The sequence below is a fragment of the Danio aesculapii genome, chromosome 1 (genome assembly GCF_903798145.1).
Source record: "Danio aesculapii chromosome 1, fDanAes4.1, whole genome shotgun sequence".
Lineage (NCBI taxonomy): Eukaryota > Metazoa > Chordata > Actinopteri > Cypriniformes > Danionidae > Danio > Danio aesculapii.
Genome location: NC_079435.1, coordinates 34903730 through 34930140, shown reverse-complemented (window position 1 = coordinate 34930140; position 26411 = coordinate 34903730). Strand labels below are relative to the sequence as shown.

At 34.0% G+C, this 26411-nt stretch overlaps 1 protein-coding gene across 1 annotated transcript; it reads left to right on the top strand.

Moving 5' to 3' along the window:
• arhgef38 (Rho guanine nucleotide exchange factor (GEF) 38) lies at positions 1–26144 on the top strand. Its single transcript, XM_056459248.1, has 14 exons — positions 1–380; positions 6258–6442; positions 7156–7273; positions 8604–8751; positions 8840–8857; positions 9555–9754; positions 11164–11297; positions 11395–11499; positions 12653–12775; positions 15225–15536; positions 20054–20185; positions 20258–20459; positions 23717–23919; positions 25760–26144. The coding sequence occupies exons 1-14, from the start codon at positions 155–157 to the stop codon at positions 25940–25942; spliced, it is 2289 nt and encodes a 762-aa protein (XP_056315223.1). The 5' UTR covers positions 1–154; the 3' UTR covers positions 25943–26144.
• Positions 26145–26411: the final 267 nt, after the last annotated feature.

Genomic DNA, 26411 nt, shown 5'->3' with positions numbered 1-26411 from the left:
AGGTATGGCGGAAACAGAGCCAGGGGGAGGGTTTACCTGCATGGAGTGAGTTTACACAGCAGTAGACGCAACACTGCACCTGTTCCTCTTCCCAGACTCTCTCTTTCACCTCAACTCCAGGCAGCCAAACAAGAGGGAGCAGAAGAGGGTCAACATGGATCCCAGCCAGGCCAGCGGGCATGACAGGGAGAATGAAAAAGGGGAGAAAAGGGACAAGGACAAAACCATTAAAAGGAGAAATAGACTTTTCATAAGATACCTGGAAAGGAGGAAGACAGACACTATTGTGGATGATGACTCTTCCAAAGGTGACATCAGCATCGCAACATTGGTGAGAAGGAGCCAATCTGACAAGACAGAATACAGTTCTAAACTTAAAGGTAATTCATTTTATTATTCACAAGCTGGATGTTATGTGTTTTGTCACAAGCATTTTGTTAGTCATGAGTTATTTTTGTCGTAAAGCTCTGAGAGTCTTTGTTGTGCAAACAGCAACACATCTTTACTTTGTCACTCATTTTTCCATCATCCCGCAGAGCAGCAGGTTAGCACAGAGCTGCTTTAATTTCAATTATGCACTTTTGAAGGCCCCAATCTCAAATTCCATTAGATCTTTGTATGGAGTGAATTAAAACAGAGGGCATGTGTGTGTGTGTGTGTGCTGATGCTTAGCACCTGTTGCGTTGTTACGTTACAGAAAGAAAGATGTATTCCCACTGGACTGATGTCACATATGCAAACTGTTCCTCGGCCACAGTGTTGAGCATGGTTGTGGAATAGTCGTAAACAAGCCCAGCCACAGTACTTACCTTGTTTACTTTATCAGGAAGTTTCTAGTTATTATCTAATCTTTAGTGTGTGTTTTCCCACATTGCAGTTTTTTGCATGTGATGGAAAAGAAATATAAAGTTACACTCTTAACCCAAATAGTTGACTTTGCAAGAAAACCTGTTGCCATAAAGCACTTTGGTTTTTACTCAAGGTTAAACTAAATAGTCCTAGTTGAATGAACATATAATCTAAGTTATAGTATATAATACAATTAGGGCTGTTTAGTAGGCAAACAGTTGGCAACGGGTAGGCAACAGGTTTCCACACAGTTTTCTAGCAACAATTTGGGCTAAGAGTGTACTCGTTGATTCATTCATTTTTTTTGTGACCTTCTTGTCAGTCTGGTAGTAATGATATGACTGTCATCATAATCATAACTTCAGAATGACATCAGCTGTTGAAAACTAGTTCAACTAGATATGGGCTAAGGGATCAGGGGTATCTTATTTCAGTATTTATTATTTTTGCTGACCTCCTTACTTGTTTTTATCTCGTCACAAACTTACTGACAACTTTATTATTGTTATTATTATTATTATTATTATTATTATTATTATTATTATTATTATTATTATTATAGTTGTTGTTTGTATTATTAATTCATTTTACTATCACTACTAATGCTGTAAATATTTCTGTTATTATTTGTGTATTATTCTGGATTTTTTATTTTGTAATATTTCTCAAAATCTTATCAGATAATCTGATTTGTATGCTTCCTCCTGTACACAGACACATTTACACATGCACACACACACACACACACACACACACACACACACACACACACACACACATTAATACACATAAAAAGATTACAACTAGTTTATCTACATCAGCTGAAGAGGGAATGAAGATTTTCAGGGCAGCCAAGTCATGACATTGAGTACCTCTGACAGCTACAGGTATGAGGACAGTCTTGTCATACAAGCTTCAGTGTTTTCAGACAATAGCTCTTACATAAACAAAATGAGCTGTCATCCACTGAACTCGTGTCAAGGAGAATTCTGAGACTTTACAATTCATCTTTAAAAAGTAAACAAACCATTTTATGTTCTGAAATCTGCTTAATGAAACGATGTGTCTGAAACACTGAAGAATATATGCGCAAATTTTAATTTTAGTTGTGACCACATTTTTGTTTGAGGTTTAAAATACTGTATTGGCAGTCATATTTTAAAAAAATTAGATTTTAGGCTACTTCTATTTTCATTTTTTAGCAACAGCTAACTTTGTGTTACATGAATTGGCAATGACAACAAAAATGTAAAAATAAAAATGATTATTAGTTAGGGTTAAGTTTCAAAATGTACTCATACTAAACATTCAAAAAAACATGTTCGCTGTTTGCTCAAACTACTTATTTTAAATAGGCTAAAACATCACAATTCGTTTTAAAAAACGTATTTGTTTTATGTTCAATCCACTTTAATTTGTAGAAACTAATCAGTGAACTTAATTCCTTCATGTTGTTCCAACACAAATCGATTACGTGGAACCCAGCATTTTTAGTGTATGCTCAAGTGAACTAACAATGAACATGTGTTTTTATTAAATAACATTAGTTAACAAGATTAATAAATATTGCAACAAATTAATTATTAATTTTAATTAATCTTGTTACTTATTAGATTTGTTCATCGAATGTTAAAAAAATGGAATTACTGTTTACATCAGCTTACTTTCAAGAGATTTAGTCTCTACAACATACTAGACATTGACAGCCAGCTGTATATCATGTGGCACATTTAAAGTCAAATATGATGACATCATTGAGGAAATGTTGATCCCTGAACAGGAAACGCTCATAAACCTGATTGTTCTGGATAACTCAAGCCTCATGCTATGTTATGAAACAATCAACTAAATAAAATGACAGTGTATTAGCTGCTTGGTAATGTATGATTGTGTAAATGTGTTTGAAATATGATATCCCCTTTTTTAAAAAAAGAAAACAAAAAAACAATGTCCTAAGCAAACACTTGATCACATGAGACAGAAGCTCTTAATGGGCACTTGCAGGGCAGGTTCCACTTGTGTGTATAAGAGATATATTTAATGTGTGTTTGCTTTGTGTTATTAAGACAAACCAAGCGGAGAAGGTGCAGGATTGGAGTCTTGCTTGAGGCTTTTAGTTCATTGAAAATAATTTTTAAATAGTTATGGATGCAATACAAAGGCAACTTGGACTTCAGTAAATCAAGTTTAGTCAGGTCACGTTTACCTGCAGAAATGTGATCTGTTCTGCGCGGCACAGGTTTCCATTAGTCTGCCTTCAGTGAAAAGTCTTGTGAAAGGCTTTGTGCTTTCCTTTCATGAGAACCTTCTGCCTGTTTAAACTGCTCAGTCAGATAAATTCAAGTTCACTGGAGAATGTTTTAATAGTATTTGAATTATGCAACATTTGCTATAATTTTGAATAAATTGTATTAGCTTAAGCTTGGTGTCATATTCAGATTTATTCTGCATCAGTAAGCACATGAACTGTAGGTAAATTGTAGGGCAGCGATTTGTTATATGAGTCTGTGTGAATGAGATGAGTGGAATATAATCCTCTATTGTCATAAGCAAACTCTTTGTCTAAGACTTGCTCCTCAAATTTTATCTTTGCTTTGCACATTTCCTGCACATATGAGTGAGAGTATTGTGTCCTGGAAAGAATGCAATTGTATTTTTTCAGAAGAAATTAATGCAAAATGCAAATGTACAGAAAAAGTTGTTAAAGGTAAATTACTCCTACATGTACAGTGGAAACTTATAAATTAATTAAATATGCTGTAAATTTTACTGTAAAATAATGTAATATTCAATGCCATAAACAGCGAACAAGGACACAGATATTTCTGAGGGTGTCAATTAATGACCTTTGAGGATGATTTGGCTTTTACTACTTTACTAAACAATGATATCTTTCAATATTTCAATTTAAAATTACATTAAACTTTTGTTTTGCCTTGTGCAAAAGTTTGAGTGGTTTAAGGCAACAGGTTTCCGCACAGTTTTTTTTATCAACAATTTGGGTTAAGAGTGTACTCGTTGATTCATTCATTTTTCTTGTGACCTTCCTGTCAGTCTGGTAGTAATGATATAATAATAAATAAATTGTTTAATTGCTCCTCAAGTTCTCAAGACAGTTTTTAAACTTAATACAGTTAACAACTCATTTCTAACAACAATTTGTTTTGTCTATGGCTATGTCAGCACATAAAGTTAGTTATTTTGTAAGAATCGAGTATTCAGCTTAAAGTGCAATTTTTAGGCGTAACTATGTTATTTACAGTTGGTAGGCAAAGATAATTAGGCAAGTCATTGGACAACAGTTCTGTAGCCAATTGAAGAAAATAATTTCTTATGGGGGCTAATGTTTTTGTTCATACTAATCTTCCCAATTTTATATTTTTACAAATTACAGCCAGACAAAAAATAAATAAATAAAATTTCTCCAGTAGAAAAATAAATATAATAAGTCATGTTTGAAAAAGAACAAAAACATTTAACTTGAAGAAAAATAATTTAGTTTTTAGTATGGGAGCTTAGTGTTAAAAGCATCTATTTAAACTGTGTGGATCTTTTCATTAATTTAATTCATGATTATCATTAAATGCAAGGGAAACTCAGCTCCTTACTGCAGTCATTTTTTTATACTTGACAAAATTAAAAATACATGTAATGATTAGTCTAAATGCTAAATCATTTTTGAGATTGGACTACAGATATAAAAGGCATGGTTAAGGTTTTTACAGCATAGTAATACTGTGCCAAAAAGTAATATGAGACTTGACCCCACCTTTGCCTGTGGCCTCTGTCTTTCACTGTCTCTGTAAGGAGGAAGTGTTACATGGAGGTGATTAGAAAGAATCATCTCACTTCCCAGACTACATGCCGCTTTGTTAAACTTTCATTTTGCGGGCAGCATGACATAATTTTTTTAGCTTCATGTAGATTATAGCAAAAGTGTGCAAATTATGATCTATATTTAGATCTTTTATTCAATACAAAATCACATTGCTGATCGACTTTTAATTAAAGTTAACACAAACACACACACACACACACACACACACACGCACACACACACACACACACACACACACACGCACACACACACACACACACACACACACACCTATCTTCATGGGGAATTCCCATAGGCGTAATGATTTTTATACTGTACAAATTATATATTATATCCCCCCACCACAAGCCTACCATAAACCTGACCATCACAAAAACATTCTGGAATTTTACATTTACAATTTATGACAATTTTATCTCATGTGGGCCAAAAAAAGTCCCAAGGTTAAGATTTACTGACATTTCTGCATTAATGGCGAACATAAAGTGAGGAATACAAGTTATACACACACAGGTACATCCAAGAACCCTTTTCTGCAGGGCATGCTTCTACTACCCAGCAGGCACAGGACATCAACATGATATCAGATTGACGTTGTACCCCAATGACATCAGTATTTAAGATGTTGGCTCAATGTTGGATTTTGGAACTCTCCAACACAAAATAAAATCAACCAAATTATCAACATTATTTGATGTAATTTTTTGACATAAAATAATGTTGTCCTTAGACAGTGGCTAGACATTGAATTTTGGTCACTTGACCTAAATATAACTTAATAATAACGTCTTATGACATTGTGTGCCTGCTGGGTAAAATCGGTTAAGTACCTTTAAAGTGTGCCGACAACAAATATAATAAACACTGGGGAAAGGAAGGAGAAAGCCATGATGGAGCAAAGTTCATCACTAGCAGCTTTTCCACACGCTAGTGTAAATACTGATTGCAGAATGTACACATAAAGTCAAAGAAATAAATTATAAATACAAAACACCACAACACTCAAATAATTATTTTTAAAAAATACTTTTTGAACAGCATACTTTATGTTCTTAGCATTTTGTTACCGTTTATGTTTATTAAGGTTTTCAGTTTCATTTTATATTGTTAAATAAATGTTTATTGCAACTTATTACGTATTGCTTACTATGCATAAATGGTAGCAAATGCTAAGAACGAAAAGGCTTTTGTTCAGAAAACAAAATGTTAGAACAATGTTCTCATTGCATATTAAAAATGACAAACAATTTGTTGTTGGTGGCTTATTTTGCTTGATTTAAATCCAGCCTTACCATTACCTATCAAGATATTTTAGATATTAACCTCAGTTGGCTTTAAAGTTGTTCTACTCACTTGATTTAGCTCTTGATTTCTCTGATTCCACACTCAGTTTGTCCAAATTAAAATATTTAGATAAATAAATCATCATATTCCTCACCTGTTACTCAAGGCTTTGTCTTGGGCCTTCTTTTATTTACTATCTTCTTTTACCTTTTTAAATCTCATTTGTTTCTCATTGTAAACATAAACTACGCAAACTAATTGATCTTATTTTTTCTCCTAACATCAGAGAAAATGTCACCCCATGGTCGCTCCTCACTTGCATCTCCAGCCATGGATCCAGAAGAGATCCGTCACAGGAAGATGATAAAAAGGTCAAAGGTCATTGAGGAGCTGGTCAGGACGGAGGGAGATTATCAACGGGACTTGGAGCTTTGCATAAATGAAGTTCTGCTTCCTCTGAGAGAAGCACAGGCATGTTCGCAGTTCCACATTCTCTTAGATTTGTGCATGAAACGTCTGTCTTAGTCAAGAACTTTAAAGTCCTCTATAAATCAAAACTAACCATAAGATTTTTTTAATTCACATTGCTAGTTTTGTGGTGAACAATTCATCTGTGCATGTCATTAAGAAAAAAAAATTGAATCTTTAATTGAAATCTGTAAAAGCACGTTTTTCAGTTAAATAGTCAGATTATGTATATCTTAGCAAATGGGCGTGCCTAACCATGCTGTAGATAACCATGTGCTGCAACTGTCAGGTTTGACAACAAAGAGGAATGGTGAGGAGGAGGCGTCTGTTAGGTTGAAATAACTCTCCCTAAACTCTTTTTCCAATCTTTCTAAATGAAATGCCTTCTTTAATACATCAATTCAGCTCACAGTAGAAAAACAAGCTACGCCCACTGTTGTGTCATTTAATATTCCATTTCTCTATCTGTGTCACAATACAAAAAAATTACGGCCGCAGCTACCGGTTCATGTGAACCTTACTGATAGTTTGTTGGGCCTTTACATGTTAAACACACTATATTTTAACTGCAAAACTAGAATTCAGTTCATTTCACCTTTATTTGTATAGCACTTTAGAACAGGTTTAGAATATATTGGATTGTTAAGCATCTACTTGCCATTTCTATATTTGATGCATTAATTGAATTGGAGTCTAATGAATTTACTTTGTTGTAGGTTGTGGATGTGGATCGAATTTTCACCAACATTGAGTCTGTGTGTGATGTCTCTAGTGATCTGCTCCTAAGGCTCCAAGATGCCATAGCTGACCCTGACCCTGAAACACAGCTTATAGGTCATTTTCAAATATATTATTATTACATTAAAATATATATTATTATTGTGTTCCACCAGCATCAATAATTAACTCATACTTTAAGTATAAATATTGTGTTATTGTTTCAATCTGATTGTTGTTTTTGATTATTAGATTCGATTAGGGTTAGGATAACAGAAATTAATTTTCAGTCCTACAAAAACATGTCACACAAATGCGCTTGCTTTACTATAAAATACACAGGACATAGACTTCTTGACCTGTGGTATACAGACACTTTAGTCTATTTCCCTAAAATCATAAACAAATATGCCTAAAAAAATAAATACTATAAAACATTAATGGGGTAGTTCTCCAAAAAAATAAACATTTACTCCCAATTTACTCTCCCACAAATGGTTTCAATTCATGATGAGCTTTCAATTCTCTGTTGAACACAATAGAAAATATTTTGAAGAAGGTTGGAAACAAGTAACCAGTAGTAGAAATACTCACTCACTCACTCACTTACTCTCCTTTGGCTTAGTCTCTGATTTATCAGGGGCTTTCACAGCAAAATGAACTACCTGGGATGGGGACCATGGGACCATGACCTTATGCACTTTCACAGCAATTTTTGATATAATCACTGAAGCTGTACATGGGAAAATCTTCTTATGTGACTAACATAAATGTATCTGATCTACATTTGAGCTCAGACATATGTGTAATTGTTTAAAATGCAGTCTGCACTGCATGCAGTGAACTCTTCTCAGTCATGTTCACATGGTGCTCACCATTTAATATCTGTTTGTTTCATATGATATGTTTGTTACATCTGGGGAAAGTAAACACTGTTTTCTGAACTAAGGTGTCCATGTGAACTTCGCCCGAGTCTGCCTAAATCTGGGAAATAATTCACTCCTGATGTGAATGCATTTATGCTAAATCAGAGAAGTGAGCCACTTGTTGTGAATTGGGGTGATGACAAAGATAAGGTTTCAAATGCAGCTTTAATGAAATAGAATGATCTAACAGGCAGGGGTAAAACAGAAGCAAACAGTAGTGCCCAAGGCAATCCACAAAAGAGTAATCCATGATCCATGATTAGCAAATTATCATGACATGCAGAAACAGCCCAGAAAGGCAAAACATACACAAAAACCAGAAAAAAAAAATGCTTATAGAAGTCCACAATAGTGTTTTTAAAATACAGTATTTTATTTTGATAAATTTTTTGTCTGTTGTAATTTGTAGTTTATTTTGAAACACTTAAATTCATGGTATTTGGTATTTTATTATAAAATCATTTCATTGTATTTTTGCCCAACCCTGTCTCCAACTTTACCTTTTCATTTTGTTCTATTAGGAGAAGTGTTTATCCAAACCAAAGCTGTCATGGAGGAAGTATATAAAATTTACTGCTATCATCACGATGAAGCTAATGCCTCGCTCAAGTCTTATGAAGCACAGGAGGATATTCAGCAGCAGTTCAGAAGATGCATAGCAGCACTCAAGTAATGATGTTAACTGCATTCATCTCTAAAATATAAGTGTAAAGTTCTGATACTGACATTTAATGATGTGTTGTTTCTTCTCACACAGGAAAATATATGACCTTGAGTAAGTATGCATTTCTTGACCTAAACACTGTTATAAAGATTGCACACAGTAGTAGTGAACCAATAGAGATTTAATACAATTTAATACATTAATATAAGAATTACAATACATTTTATAAGAATGTAATTAAACCTGTGACTTTTAAAAATACACTCTAAAAAATCTGGCTTGTTGTAACAAAATGTTGAGTCAGATATGGACAAAAATACTCATAATGTTCAAAAGTGTCAATTAAAATTGAATTTAACGCAATATTGGGCTTGAATGATCTCACAAGGAAATATAACAATTTTACTTATTGTCAGAATAGTGGCTAATTTGTAAAAATGTGATTCCATTCAAATAAACATGTACAATTTTTTAAAGGAGACATGTCCCTAAACTTACACCTTATTGGGGAATAGAAAATGATTCTAAAATGTACAAATGAGATCATACGAATTGATACAAATTAGCCACTAAATCAAAAAGTTATGAATTGCCACGAGATTGCATTGATTTGATTCAATGTTGGGTTATGACATTCAGATTTTTAAGAGTGAATCCAATCCATACTTACTCTATGCTCTATATCATGTGAGCTACAAAAACATAAAACATATAGAAAACACAGTGTATTCAGTAAATAAAATGTCTAAACCATGTTTTAATGTTTCTGCTCCCCCCTCCCCGTTTCTTCATTTAATATCATTTTTAGAGGGAAGCCCAATTTGCTTGACATGGGTTCTCTACTCATTAAACCAGTGCAGCGTGTCATGAAATACCCACTTCTACTGGCTGAACTGTGGAATGCAACACCCACAGATCACCCTGACCACAGGCCTTTACAGGAAGCTCTTACAACTGTGAAGATCATTAACATCAACATTAATGAATTTAAGAGGAGGAAAGACATAGGTGAGACATTTACTCTAATGTTGAATGGATATGGTCAAAATTATCGATTTTCCTTTTTTGACAAAATTCATTAGAATATTAAGTATAGTCCATGGTCCATGAAGATGTTTTGTAAATGTAATACCATATACAGTAGTATATTATACAGTAGTATAGTCAGAATTATTAGCCCCCCTTTGAATTTTTTTTTTAAATATTTCCCAAATGATGTTTAACAGAGCAAGGAAATTTTTCAGAGTAGGTCTGATAATATTATTTCTTCTGGAGAAAGTCTTATTTGTTTTGTTTCGGCTAGAATAAAAGCAGTTTTTTATTTTTTTAATAACCACTTTAAGGTCAATATTATTAGCCCCTTTAAGCTATATTTACCTATTTACCCAAACTTGCCTAGTTAACCTAATTAACCTAGTTAAGCCTTTAAATATCACTTTAAGCTGTATAGAAGTGTCTTAAAAAATATCTAGTAAAATATTATGTACTGTCATCATGGCAAAGATAAAATAAATCAGTTATCAGAAATGAGTTATTAAAACTATTATGTTTAGAAATGTGTTGGGAAAAAAAAATCTCTGTTAAACAGAAATTGGGGGGGGGGACAGTGGGCTAATAATTCAGGGGGGTTAATAATTCTGACTTCAACTGTATGTATCAAAACTCATTTTTTATTAGTAAGGTGCATTGATTTAGACAACTTTAAATGCAAAATTTTGATTGTTTTGAGTCTAGATTTTCACATTTTTGTATCTCGACCATGCATTATCTCATCCTAACAAAGTTTGCATTAATTGAACACTTATTTATTCAGATAACACATACATCTCAATTTCCAAATATATACACTTTTATGACTGGTTTTGTAGTCCAGGGCCACATTTATTTATATAGCTTGAGCTACACAAGTTTATTTCTAATAGTGCAAGTGTTGTGTGAAAAATATTTCAGATGTGTTATGTTGACAAAATAATGTTGGCCATTCCGTTAACATAAAGGTATAGTTCAGTTTCTTTCTTAAACCATTCTAGGGTGAGTATTTTGTGAGAGCATTTTTATTTGTGAGTGAAATATCCCTTTAATAATGTAATTTATACTTAATACTTATACTTTAAGATGAAAAACAAAAAGAAACATGGCTTCATTAATAATAAACAAGTGAAATATTATATTTGCTTTCTGTTGACATTAACTGGTGCCAGGGTTACAACTCAAACTATTGGAGCAACTTCATTTAAAAAAATCAACTTAAAATGCTTTGTTTATGCTACAACTTATTGTAACTCAGTTTAACATTGACCTTTTGAGTAGAAGTTCTCAAAAACACTGGTGCATATTTATTTATTTAATTTGCATTCATTTTTTTTCCCTTTATGGGGTATTTGAGCGAGCAAATAATAAATAGCTTGTTGTTTCAGTGCTGAAGTATAAGAGGAGTGATGACGAAACCTCACTGATGGGTAAATTAAACAAGTTCAACATTCATTCCATCAGAAAGAAATCTGACCGCCTGACCAGCTATTTTAAAATTCTCACTGGTGTCGAGCCACAGGTACATTTAAGAAGCAGAAGAAAAATAAGTATGCTTTTACACAAGCCTCTGTAAATTCAATTTGAATGTGTTGTTGTGGCTTCTGTCTTATTCACAGGTGAGAGATGAAACTTTTGACAAGGAGGAAAAACTTTTCCGTAACCTTGAGAAAGCTGTGAGACAACTAGTAAAAAACATCAGCTGTTATTTGCTCTATACTCAGGTATGAAGATGTTTTATTAAACCCATGACTGTCTTACAATTTAAGTATCCCAAAAATAACACCAATAAAGGCACGGACCATAGTTTTACATGCATCAGTTTGACTAATTTTGGGATTTTGCTCTCATAACAATCTACAGTACAGTGAAAAGACAACATCGACAACAAAATCAGTCTTTAAGCTCTATGGGTATATTTATATTATCTATTTTACTTTTATGCCAAAAATTATTAAAATATCAACATACCTATAGATCCACAATGACATTTTCTTAAATAAAATTCTTGGTATAAACAAATAAACATTTAATATTTGATTGATATTGATATTCTTGGTAATATGTATTGCTAAGAACTCAATTTGGACAATTTTAAAGCTGGTTTTGTCAGTATTTAGATTTTTTTCAACCCCCTGATTCCAGATTTTAAAATAGTTTTTACTTCTAAACAGTATCTCAGCCAAATATTGTCCAACAAATCATATGTCAATAGAAAGCTTATTTAGTCAGTTATTTTTCCAAAAATGTACACTTATGACTGGTTTTGTGGTCACATTTTATAAGTATGGGAGAAACATAAAATCACCTCTGTAAAAACCTTAAACATATTTTATAACATCCCATAACATGTTTTAATAGGCCTTTCTGCATTGTAAATACAATTATTTCTTCTAAAGCAATTCTTTCTTCAGTTCTTAAAAACATTCATTCAATTATAGAGACCAAAATGAAAATGATTAGCTTATAATGTGATTTCAGGTCTAATTTGTTTTCAGGTCTAATGTGAAATTCAAAGTCTAATAAATATGTAAATTATTAAGTCATAATAACGCAATTCCAAACTATCTCTAAATCAGCCTCAAAACTGCTACATTGATGATGTAGTATTTTGCAGTGCTATAGTGACAAGCAATAATTTCAGCATTTTGGGAAGGAAAAAATCCAAAAGCTTCGAGCTGTGAATCTGAATGCATTGCTATTAATAAAAAATGTTTTAAATAAAGACTAAATAAAGACCTTTATGTAACTTTAAAATATAAATCTACTACGAAACTACTGTTTTTTTAAGATGTCAGATTACATCAAATGATTTAAAAGCCAAATAGTACTGTACCCTAATTTGCTTGTTTTAATATATTTATTTTTATGTTGTAGGAAATGATATCAGTTGCTGTTCAAAATGCACAGGACCTTGAAGCTATAATGAAGGATCCGGATAAAATAGACACAAATGGCTTTCATCAAAAGAAGAATGGCAATGACCCATACAAACACTTTGTAAGTCTTTTCTCTGTTCACAAAAATGAACCATTATGATGAACCACAACTATCTCACGCATTCATTGTAATTCTTTATAAATGAGCAGAGTTCCTCTTCAACATTACCTGGCAGCAATGGGAAGTAGAGTGATGTACAAGCTTAAAGTGATCACCAGAAGGCTACACTGTGAAATTAATAATTTTACTACACTGAAAAAAATATTTTCAACTGTTCTGATTTAAACAACAAATACTAGTCTATTTCATTTAAGTTATAGCTACTAGCTGTTTCTTTGTGATAACTGTTTCTGAGTTAGAAATTTCTGAGTTAAATACTATGCTCCATTTCTATTAAAGCATGATGGGTATACGTTCACTGGCCACTTTATTATGTTCACTGGTCACTTTATTATGTACACCTGTGCAACTGCTCATTACCGCAAATTTCTAATCAGCCAATCACATGGCAGCAACTCAATGCATTTAGGCATGCAGCCATGGTCAAGACGATCTGCTTTATTTCAAACCGAGCATCAGAATGGGGAAGAAAAGTGAATAACATGGCATGGTTGTTGGCGCCAGATGGTCTAGTCTGAGTATTTCAGAAACTGCTGATCTACTGGGATTTTCACGCACAACCATCTCTTGACTTTACTTGAGTTGGTACAAAAAAGAGAAAATATCCAGTAAGCAGCAGTTCTGTGCACGCAAAGGCCTTGTGTTAATGCTAGAGGTCAGAGGAGAATAGCCAGACTGGTTCAAGATGATAAAAGGCGACAGTAACTCCAATAACCACTCATTACATCCGAGGTATGCAGCACACACAACACGTCCAACCTTGGCTAAATGGGTTACAGCAGCAGAAAACCCCACCTGGTGCCACTCCTGTCAGCTATGAACAGGAAACTGAGACTACAATTCACACAGGCTCACCAACATTGGACAATAGAAGATTGGAAAACCGTTGCCTGGTCTGAGTCTCGATTTCTGCTGCGACATTTGGATGGTAGGTTCTGAATTTTGCATCAACAACATGAAAGCATGGATCCATACTTCCTTGCATTATTGCTTCAGGCTGGTGGTGGTGGTCCATGCCTTTATGATGGCTACTTCCAGCAGGATAATGTGCCATGTCATAAAGAGCAAATAATCTCAGACTGGTTTCATGAACATGACAATGTTGTGCAGTCAACAAATCTGCAGGAGCTGCATGATGCTATCATATCAATAGGGACCAAAATCTCTGAGAAATATTTCCAGTACCTTGTTGAATCTATGCCACGAAGGATTAAGGTAGTCCTAAAGGAAAAAGGGGGTGCAACCGGATACTAGTAAGATGTACCTAATAAAGTGGCCTGTGAGTGTATATCAATAAAAAGTGTAATTTATTTATTTTCATGTTTCTACTTTGCCACTGTTATCTACTTGTCAACAAGATGTTTTCATTGGTAAAAATATAATCGAATATGATCACTTATTCTTTTACATATTTAAAAAAAAAAAAAAAGTCCAAGTTGGAATGAGTAGACTCGTTGGAACAAACAGTTGAAGACAAAATGATTAACCCTCTTGTGAAATTCTTATTATTTTTCAAATACACACTTGATGTTTAACAGAGATATACACGTTCAAAGTATTTCCAATTCTTTTCTTCTGGAGAAAGTCTTATTTTTTTCGCTGCAGTTAAAAGTATATTTTAAAAAAAACATTAAAAACTGCTAAGGTCAATATCATTAGCCCATTAAGAGCGAACTACTGTTATTCAGTGACTTGCCTAATTAACATAATTAACCTAGTTCAACTTTAAATTACACATTAGGCTGAATGCTAGTACCTTGACGAATAACTAATAAAATATTACTGTATGTGCTGTCATCATGGCAAAGACAAAATAAATAAATCATTTATTCAAACCATTATTGTCTCTCCATTAAACAGCATTTGGGAAATATTTGAAAATGAATTTAAATTTCACAAGAGGGCTAATAATTTAATCAACGGGGTACACAAACGAAAAAATAAAATTTCAGTTCTCTAGTCTTTTCAATTCTCTAGATTTCAAATGTTACCATAAAATAAATCAACAACGAATTTCTTTTCAAACTTCCCATACAGCCTATTGAATCTGACAAGCATCAAGAATACACATAAAGACACCGTTCACAAATGAACATAAATACGATAATGATAAATCCCCTGTGTGTATGCATGTGTGTCTGAGTAAAATTCAAAATTCATGAATGTATATGTGCATGCAAATGGAGGGATTAACTATATCACATTTTATTTTCACAAAGCTTCTTTAAAACAAAGTCGATAAATGCATTAACATGCTTTTAATGTATTTGAAATCATGTTTACATTTAATTGTTGCAGACACCAAACTGAACCCCTTCTCTCTCACCCATATCAGTTTCCTAAACTTTCCTTTCATTAAAAGAAAATGTGTATGTATTTCATTTCTCAGAAAGATCACATGGAGCATCTGGTTGTGGCTCCTCTGTCCAGCCTGCTGGGAATGTTTGCGTCACCACAAAAGCTAATACAGAAGCGTTATGATAAACTCTTGGACTACTGCAGTCAGTTGGATTCCCGATCTTCAAAAGAAGAGCAGGGTCAGGCTAAAAGAGATTACCAGGCCCTCAATGCTCAGCTGCTGGAGGAGCTGCAATGCTTCAACCAAGCCGCCAGGACCATCCTCACCAACTGCTTGATTTGTATAGTGAAGTTAATACGAAAGCTGATGGATGCAGCTCAACCACCTGTCCAACAGCTACCGGTGAGTTAAGGCCTAATTGCTTTTTTTTTTTTTTAGATCAAAAAACTAGTAGGTAGCATTGAGAAAATGACAGAGCCATTTTTTTCATGCTAGAAAAGCATGAGGCCTGTTGCACAAAAACAGTTGAACAAATTCTGGGTTGCAGAGTAAGTTTCGGGTTAACAAAACCAAACAAATCCAAGATAAAACGTTCTTAGTTAACTTGTGGTTTCACCCAGAGTTTGTGATTAACTTTGGACCGCATGTATCTGAAAATGTAACACGTGCAGCAAACAGGCAATCACACAACACAGGAGAGGATCAGTTTAGAGTCAGAAATTCACTACTTTGCTGATAATTAGGAGACATAGATATCAGAAAAATAATCAATTTAAATACACTTACAAGGTGGAAATAAACACTGTTGATGCAGCAAAAATTTAAGGCAACTTAAAGTGAATATTATTATATCAATGCATATCAATACAATCAACAAGTTCACAAACTGCTAAAAGACATATATAATAAAGCAAATGGATATGTAAATATTTAAATGTAAATTAGAATTTAAAGGAATTATTAATATTTATTGGCAATTAAAACCATTTTTAAAAAATAAAGTAATAATAAAGTATAAATAATTATAAATCATGAAATATAAATTAGGGCGAAGCAGTGACGCAGTAGGTAGTGCTGGCGCCTCACAGCAAGAAGGTCGCTGGGTTGAGCCTCGGCTCAGTTGGCATTCCTGTGTGGAGTTTGTTCTCCCTGCGTTCGCGTGGGTTTCCTCCGGGTGCTCCGGTTTCCCCCACAGTCCAAAGACATGCAGTACAGGTAGGCTAAATTGTCTGTAGCGTATGCGTGTGTAAATGTGTGTATGTGTTTCCCAGTGATGAGTTGCGGCTGGAAGGTCATCCGCTGCGTAAAACAAATGCTGGATGAGTTGGCGGTTCATTCCGCTGTGGCGACCCCGGATTAATAAAGGGACTAAGCCGAAAAGAAAATGATTGAATGAATGAATGAATGAAATATAAATTATGGGGCATTTTGGTGGCGCAGTGGGTTGCATGATCGCCTCACATCGAGAAGGTCGCTGGTTTGAGCCCTGAGTCTGTTGGCATTTCTGTGTTTGAAAGTTCTCCCCATGTTTGTGTGGGTTTTCTCTGGGTGCTCCAGTTTTCCCCACAGTCCAACAACATGTTGTACAGGTGAATTGAATAAGCTAAATTGGTAGTTTATGTGTGTGATTTCAAGAGTGTATGGGTGTTCCCCGGGGTTGGGTTGCGGCTGGAAGGGCATCCGCTGCGTAAAACATATGATGGATAAGTTGACGGTTCAGTCCGCTGTGGAGACCCCTGATTATTAAAGGGACTAAGCCGAAAAGAAAATGATTGAATGAATGAATTAATGAAATATAAATTATTAGCAATAAAAGATAATTTTGGCTGAAAAAGGCTTTTATTTAGAGCAAAGAAATATGAATGGTACAAGGAATGGCTTTGTTGCATCAGAAACATCACTTTGCTCACAGCTGATTGGTTTAGTTTGGGTTTGGAATCTCTAACCCATAATTAAATCTGCACCGGGGCAGCTGTGTAATGTAAGTTACCAAGGCTATAGAAACCTGATCAAACCTAATTCACCATCATGAACTTGAAAACTGACTTTTGCTCTAACTAAATCCAAACTTACCTGGATAAACTCCCAGACCAGCTTTGTGAAACAGACATAAGATCTTTCTCAAGGGCAACACTGATTTTAAAACTAATCAGGTTACTTCTGTTGTCAAATGTCACAATTTACAGTCTACAATGTTTTGTTGTACAAACCATTAGCCTATTATACTGTTACCATAAAGGATCTTGAATCCATATGGAGTCTAGGGTTCCACAGAACCTGAAACAAGAATGTTACAATTAAACACTTTAATAACTAGCCTACATGATGCTTTCTAGTTTTATGTTGCTTTATTATTAAACAGGGCAAATAAGTGTGATGCCACCTTTCCATAAAAGCGCAGAGGGGGAGTCGACAGTTTCTTGGGCATTAAATAATGGTGCAGCTACCAGTAAACTGACTTGTTGCATGATTCATTTAAATCCTGTCATTTGTGTTGCAATACATATGCAGTAAGATCCGCTGACAAAATAACTGTGCCCAGGCCTTTTCACTGCAGATTTTTCATTATGGGGACAAGACATTTTTACACCCATTTTTTTTTACAATACATTCACTTGTACATGTTCACGATGTACAAAAAATTAAAGAGTAATCTTTCATTTTGAAAAGATTCGCCTAGAGATAGCAACATTGTCAAAATATGCTAAGCGCATACCAGGCCACTTTGTAAACACAATAGGCCTCATTCATAAAATCAGAATAATTTATTTTTGTAAATCATTCATAAAGCTGTTCTGATGTAAAAATTTGGATTCATGATTTTTCTAAGTGTAATATCTTAGTGTTAGTTGGTGTGAAACAAATGGCCACACCTAACCCCACTCCTAACCCTCACAGTGACGGCACTAGCGTCATTGGAAAAATGTACACCTGCTAATTAGCGATAAATTGCTGAATTTTGAGGGACTGGAAAGTTTGTTTGGTCTGTCTTTGTTTAATTTCTTTTTTTAGCTGAGAGTTGATAACTAAAACTTTGGCTAGAACAACACAATCATCACTGTCACTGTCATTTTTTAACCCCTTTTGTTACTTGTACAACTACTGAACAACAAAGGAGTTTTAGTCAATAGTACTGGTTACTGGATAACAGTAAAAGTCTTCAAGTTATTTAGGTTTTTCACGTTTGTAATTCAAGACAGTAACATATTACTTGTGTTACAAAACTAGTAATACTTTACACTCTTGAATTCCAAATCATTTCATTCCAGCATTTCAGCTGGAAAATGCTGTGCCATTCTGCCATTTTGAACCTGGACAGCCTAAAATGCTTTGGTAAACATACTTTCATTCATCATTAGGCATATAGTCTATAGTATTTCTTAAATTTGTGGAGTATACTGCAGCCAAATCTTAAAGGACTTCCAGAATATTCCATTGCAAGACAACATAGTTGTAGGTGGAGATTTTGCTAATTATGAATGAGTGTATAATCACACCCTACTCTGCATTCTTCTGATGCCGTAGAGTACTTAACTGTAATACAAACACCAAAGGCTAAAGAATGTACTTAACCTTAAAATGACTCTGAAAATACGTATGCACATTATGTCACAGTTTTTGCAAAAACTCAGTTTTGGTAGTTCACACACACACATGCACACACACACGCACACATACTATAGGGTTATTTTTTTTTTAAATGTACAAATTTAAATTATTTATACTGGTTTTTGAAATGACACCTTTAGGGTAAATGATGTTTTAACCATTACTGTGGTTGTTCAATCAATAGCAGTGGTTCACTGTGAATGCAAAGCCCCCCTTTAATGGGAAAATATTCAAAAGTCCATTGGTTATACAGTATGTACCTCTGGGCAGGGGTGTAAAGTAGAGAATTACATATACTCAAATTACTGTAACTGAGTAGTTTTTCTCAGGAATTGTGGATGCATTAAATGTGTTAAAGAAGATGCCAAATCATTATATGCAATGACTGAGAGGCTGTTTAGACTGCATAATGAGAAAATGAAGGATATCTACTGTATAAGGACTGAAATCACCAAATGGCTTTAAACAACAACTACAGAATGTTACGTTTTTAAACAAATGCACAATTTTTATGTATTTTATTAGTGCTGCATGAACTTGGTTTGTAGCATCTTGTTTAGTTAGGGTTCAAAGTTAGGGTTAAGTTAGGGTTCAAAGTGCAAAACCTGAGAGTTAATATATCGGCACAGCTAGATTTCTCCCTATAAGGTTACACTGATTTCACTTTGCAAGTAAAATTACATTTTAATTTAAGTAAAACTACATTTTAATTAAAAAAAAATTTTCACATCATTACACTTTTGAGTACTTTTAGAAGGACTACATTTTACTAGAACAGATATTTTTTCTTACACTACAATTTTTGGCAAATAATGTTATTTTTACTTGAGTATAATTTTTCAATGTTCTTTCCTCCATTACCTATGAGACTTAAGTTTTAATAAAACAAATAGACTCAAAAGCATAATGTTGTCATTTTTTTTAGCTTAGTGTAAATGAATGTTATTAATTTGAGTGTTTTAGATTATGTTAGAACAAATACATTACATAATTTGAATAGTTTCAGAGGAGCTCTGGCCTGCGAGAACAACTCATCTGAATTACTCATGTTTAAATATATGCAGAGTTCAGAAGCCTCTAAATGCTGTCTGAAATTTTCTCCTAAAGTGGACATTTTTCTCTAGCTCCTGTGTGAATGTTTAGTAAATCCACTTTTATGGCAAATAATATGTTCTTTGCATTGCCTTTTAAGTGAAATAACAGAACACAAACATAGGATGCTCATTTTAGAACAACATTTCAGAAGACACTTAGAGGTTTGTGCACCTGAACTCTTCATTTTTACCATAGTATTGCTTGTTCCATCTTAGGTTCCCTTGTCAAACTTCAATGAAGTCCAAAGTTCTATCATGGAAGAGCTGAGCAACCTTGGATTCTTCAAAGAAAATTCCCAAAAGCTGATGGAGCGCAAAGTGAGCTTTGAGAAACGAGAAAAGAAAATGGTAGGAGAGCCAAATGGTAAATACAAGTAAACTCAAATAAACTTCAAAGTCTGACAATAAAGTTCTGTTCAGGCTCCAGAGATCCTCAGACAAACCGAAGAACAGAGGGCTCGGCTCCTGGAAGAGTATCCTGTGAATCAACTCTACCAACTCAAGCGCAACTGCAATGCCTGTCAGGAAAAAGACATCAGCCTGCTAGAGGGAGAGCTGGTGGCTCTGCTGGAGGACAGAGACCCGATGGGCAGCAACAGCCGCTGGCTAGTGCACACTGGGGGTGAGTCTGTTTGGGTTTGTTAGACTTTTATAAGCGTCATCACTGAACGCTGTAAAATAATGCTGGGTTCCACACAAATCCTTTATGTTGTCCCAACACAAATCGATTAAGTTAACTTCATTGTTTTTACAGATTTAAGTGGATTGAACTTAAATCAAATCCTCCAAAACTCTAGATTTGTGTTGATTCAGGCCATTATAAATAAGTAATTTGAACAAGCAGCAGAATTTTTCTTTTTCCCAAGGCCACCCATAAATGCAAGTTCTATCATCATTATTCTTTTTAATGTTAATCATAAAAGATGTTTTGAAGAATGTTCGGGAACAGTACCCACTGGCTGTGGAAGTCTTTTCACCACTGTAATTTCAGTTTCATTTTTATGTTTTTGTGATTACAAGGAAATGTCACAGCACAAATGTGCATATTCATCTAAACATCAAACAAAACAACAAAGAATATTTACATTTAATTTATAAGAAAACAATAGAAGATGGATAGATGGATGTGTGGATGGATGGATGGATAGATGGATGGATGGATGGATGGATGGATGGATGGATGGTTTTTATCTAGCAAAGCTAAATTGCCAGCAGTTGTTTTCAGCAGGGTTACATGATTCTTTAGAAATGTTAGTTTGTACAATCACAGCATTTATGAATCAAGGTTAATGCCATTTTTTATATATACTGTTCTGAACCAATATTTATTTGTAGTACATATAATGTTAGTTTGTAAAGCTTGAAATAGCCTATTAAAATACAACATTAAACCTGAATGAAGTTAAAATTTACCAAAATTACTGAATCAGTGTTTGTTCATAACATAAGCTCAGGTCCTTTGAATTTTTAATCTTTCAATCATTTTTGATCAGGATGATCCAAAATTTTATACATTTATGTTCAAACACATTAATACAAATGTTACTTTATTAAAAATGTGGGCAATTTCTTTTGAACATTTCCCCTTATTTACACTATTAAACCACAACCTATAAACCAGGTGACATTTTCCAGGAGACATTAATAAGTATTAATAAGCATTAATAAGTGTAAACTTTAGATGCATCTATTGATAGCTGTAGCACACCATAACCTTACAGCAGAGAGTAATGAAATCCCGTAAGGTTTTAAGCCTTAGTCACATAGGCTACATGAACTAGACTCTCACCAGCTCCACAGAGAGCTGTTGCTTCCCAACAGAACCGCCATTATACTTGCAGTGTCAAGTGACTTTTTGTCTGTTATCATCTACAGTAGAGGTAGCTCAGGTCAACGGAGCAGACATATACCGATATTCAACAACTCAATATATCGTGATCATAAACATGCACGATATTGATATTGTGGACACTTCAAAACACAAAAGTAAATAATTATTTATTATTTCAACTTTTAGAGTGCTTCTTAAGAATATTCAGATTGTTAATGCAGTGGTGTTCATATAACAGCACCATATGATTGGAGACTTCATTGTTAAGCTTAATAGTTTAAACAATAATATTTTCACATGCTTATCTGGCTTATACTATGCTGAAATATTGCTTGAAAATTCTGTGACTATTTATAGGGCTATTGTATGTTAACATTGTGCATTAAGGTTCCAATAGTTAACATTTAGGTCAAATTTTTATCAATCTTAGATTGTTATTTTCTTAGTTAATGCCTCATAATAAACATGTTAAAACTGTAGTCATAAATTAATTTCATTTTATTAAATGGAGTAAATAACTAATAAAATGCAGTTGTATATGTTTTAACTAATATTAACATTGTAACTGTAGTAATCTGCCTTTTTCTCACGGTGATTTAAATTCATTAAGATTTACTGAAGAGGTTTTATTGTAAAGTATTACCTACTGTACTTTAAAAAAAAAATTCTCTGAACATATACATACATGACCTGATAAAAGTATTGTCGTCATCCCCAGTTGTAAGAGCAACAAATAACTTCTAGTTGATTATTTGGAAAAGTGGCAGAATTTGAGAAATAGATTTTCCTGATGAATCATCTGTTGAACTGCATCCCAATCATTACAAATACTGCAGAAGACTGGACCCTGCATGGACTCAAGATTTTCAGAAAATCAGTCAAGTTTGGTGAAGGAAAAATCATGGTTTGGGGTTACATTCAATATAGGTGTGTGCAAAAGATCTGCAAAGTGGATGGCAACATTAACAGCCTGAAGTATCAAGACATTTGTGCTGCCCATTACATTACAAACCACAGGAGAGGGCAAATTCTTCAGCAGGATAGCGCTCCTTTTCATACTTCAGCCTCCACATCATAGTTCCTGCAAGCAAACAAGGCCAAGGTGCTCCAGGATTGGCCAGCCCAGTCACCAGACATGAACATTATTGAGCATGTCTGCAGTAAAATGAAGCAGGAGGTATTGAAGATGAATCCAAATAATCTTGATAAAATCTGGGAGTCCTGCAAGAACGCTTTCTTTGCCATTCCAGATGACTTTATTAATAAGTTATTTGAGTCATTGCAGAGATGTATGGATGCAGTCCTCCAAGCTCATGGGGGTCATACACAATATTTATTCTTTTTCCACTGCACCATGAATTTATATTCTATGCTGTACATTTTTTTCTGTTAAGTGACAAGACTTTTGTCTACGCAAAATCAGACCTTACTGTCCTAATTAAAAATCAAGGCATGATCATATTTTATTTTGGTTAAATAAGCATAATCTAGAGGCCTTTGTCTTTCATATAAGCCACTTCTGATACCAAATGATCAACTAGAAGTCAAGTTATTATTTGCTGTTCCTAAAACTTGGATAGGCGACAAGACTTTTGTTTTTATATCTAAAAAACAATAAATAATACAATTAAGCAATACATTATGAAGTATTGTTATCATTCACATGATGATAATACTGTATCGATGCAAAAGGTTCAGCAATTAATCTGAAAAGAAAAAGAAAATTTGAACCATTATAAGCCTACAATGGAGAATAAACCAACTGAAAGTCACTAAAGCCCTTGAAATGACTCTTTACTCAAAAATTATTTTTTTCAGAAAATTTTATCAGCACTGTCACAAAACTGATCTTTCAATTGTATCGTTAAAGAAGAATGTGAAAATTGTAATCAGAGATCCCACAGTCAGTGTGTTCGAGGAATGAAACTGATCTGTCGAAGATCACATTCACTTTTACAGTCTCACAAAGCCGCCATTCTTTTGCTCCTATTAGGTGATCCAGACTCCTGCTGCTGCTTATAATGACATTTCTTTTTGTGTGTGTTTAGGTGTGCAGGGATATGTGTATTCCTCATTCCTGAAGGTTTATAACCCCCAACGGGAGGTGACGGAGAGGCCGGATGACTTTGACAATCTGAGTCTGTTTGTGTCGGCCAGCAGAAGCAACAGCATGAGGAGCTTTAGCACTTCAGACAGTGTGTCTCCTCAGTCTGGACCACAGGACGAGCTGGACACCTCAGATGACCAACATGTAAGACACATGACACAAATAAATTCCATGACTTTCACTGACTAAAAGGCTAAATTTTAATGACCTCCAATGAATGGAAAATGGGCTGCTGTTGCGCTTATATATTAATAATAACATAACAAATTAAAATAATAACAGTATTAAAATGGTTTAGCATAAATATAATTTTATGTGATCGTATAGCCACTCTGAGAACAACAATGAATAAAATATTTATTTCAGATTTGGAAACTGAGGTACTTTGTTTGAGTGGTTGTGAATTGATTTCACTGCCATATTTGATAACTCAGTAGTTTTATGAATTTTACATTTAGCTTTTCTGTCTTTACATTTTTAAATAAATATTTTTAGGGGGCTTTAACCTTTAATGATAGAACAGTGTAGACAATTGACAGGAAATTATTGGAAGCAAAGAGAGAGGAAGGTTCGGCAAAGGACCTCAAGCCGGGAATCAAACTCTGGTCTCCATGAGCACCTTGGTGCCAAAGCTTTTAAGATTGATATTATCCTGGCATGTTAGACTTAGTTAACCTGAACAATCTGCTTACTGCATAAATTGAGCTTTTTTATGGATAATTTATAGAAGCAAACAAAAATCCCTTATTCCATAACTGGAACAATAAATAAATAAATAAATAAATAAATAAATTTCCCTGACATTCAATATCTGGTTCGAACCCCGGCTGGGTCAGTTGGCATTTCTGTGTGGAGTTTGCATGTTCTCCCTGCGTTTGCGTGGGTTTCCTCCGGGTGCTCCGTTTTCCCCCACAGTCCAAAGATATGCGGTACAGGTGAACTGGGTAAGCTAAATTGTCTATAGTGTATGTATGTGTGTGAATGAGTGTGTATGGGTTTCCCGGTAATGGGTTGCGGCTGGAAGGGCATCCGCTGCGTAAAACAAATGCTGGATAAATTGGCGGTTAATTCCGCTGTGGTGACCCCAGATTAATAAAGGGACTAAGCCGAAAAGAAAATTAATGAATTTGAATTTAATGAATTAATGATCCATTAGTTATTGCTTCATTTCTAAATGAATCATCCATTTTGAACAAACCTTTGATTTTGAATAAACCAGTAACCTACCGTCCATGAAACAAAAACACAAATTGCAAATTGTTTCATTGTTGATATTAAATAATAAAAAGAAAAAAAAAATCTCTTAAAATATTATCAATTATTTACATTTATATTTCCACACCTGATACACCAATATTGCCAACAGAGGCAAAAAGCTAAATCCTTTTTGTCTCGAACATTTTATAAATCAGTTTCTATATCGTTTCCTGAACAAAATGAGGAATGCAATGTAAAATTAAACCAATATCACAGAAGGATTTTAGTGTTTTTTTTTTTGTTTTGTATTTTGCCTAATGTCAAGTAGCTTTCTGACAGATGTACAGGCAAGTAGAGTGAAACAGAATTTACTGAAACAGAAACATACTGTATACATAAGGGGGTGAAACATTCTATATATATTTAGAAAAAATAATTGTTTTAGAGGCTGAAACCTTATATACGATTTGATGATAATCATATAGAAGTATAATGACTAATATAATAGTAGTATTGATTTTAAAAAGATAAATGGTTGACAAACAGCTCCAAATTTGGTCAGACGGCGCCATCTGCTGCTTTGTCTTAGAAAAGATCTTAGAACGACAACCCAATTAGGCTACTTTTGATTTTTTTTCTTCTGTACACTACGAGGTTTTGTGTCAGTGAAGTTAAAACACAAATGATATCTGATGTTTAAAAGTTGTATTTTAGTGTTTTTTTCAGACTGGTGATATAAAGAGTGGATAACAACGAGAGATGGATTTAACTGTTCTTTTCTCCACAGTTCTATGCCGTTTATGCATTCAAGGCTCGCTGTGAACAAGAGCTCACACTTCAGGAGTACCAGCACGTTCGTATCCTTCAGTTTTCAGATCTCGGCGGAAACAAAGACTGGTGGCTCGCTGAATCTAATGGACAAAAAGGCTATGTTCCAGCAAACTACCTTGGAAAGATGTCATACGCCTAAAGCTATTTTTTACATGCAATATTTAAAAGTGATTCATGTTCATAAAAAAATATGAAGTTAATTGCTTAATGAAGGCCAATCACGCACAACCCTTTTGCACTACAAATGATGCTACCAACAGTGTTTGCTTAAATTTTATACAATGATCAACTTGTTAATCAGAAAAAAACTATTTTATGTAAATATAATAATACTAATATATGAAAAAAACTATATTGTGAATAAAATATTTAAAACCATCTTTTAAAATGTCCTTGTTTGTTTGTGAGCTGTCATCAAGTACAGGTTAAAACACCATCTCATGTTTATATTATGATGATATAGTGGGTGTGTTCTGTTAATTATGGTCAAATGTATAATACTTCTATTGTGCAAAGAAATAATTAAACATTTAAACACCCAATTCAATAAAAAAATAAAGGGTTAGTTCACCCAAAAATGAAAATTTTGTTATTAATGTTGTTGCAAC

Excerpts from the sequence above, each read along its gene's own strand:
- arhgef38 (XM_056459248.1), top strand. The coding sequence starts at position 155 with ATGGATCCCAGCCAGGCCAGCGGGCATGACAGGGAGAATGAAAAAGGG. Across the intron at positions 7,274-8,603 it reads CCCTGAAACACAGCTTATAG|GAGAAGTGTTTATCCAAACC; the intron begins GTCATTTTCAAA and ends TTGTTCTATTAG. Across the intron at positions 20,460-23,716 it reads CTGGCTAGTGCACACTGGGG|GTGTGCAGGGATATGTGTAT; the intron begins GTGAGTCTGTTT and ends GTGTGTGTTTAG.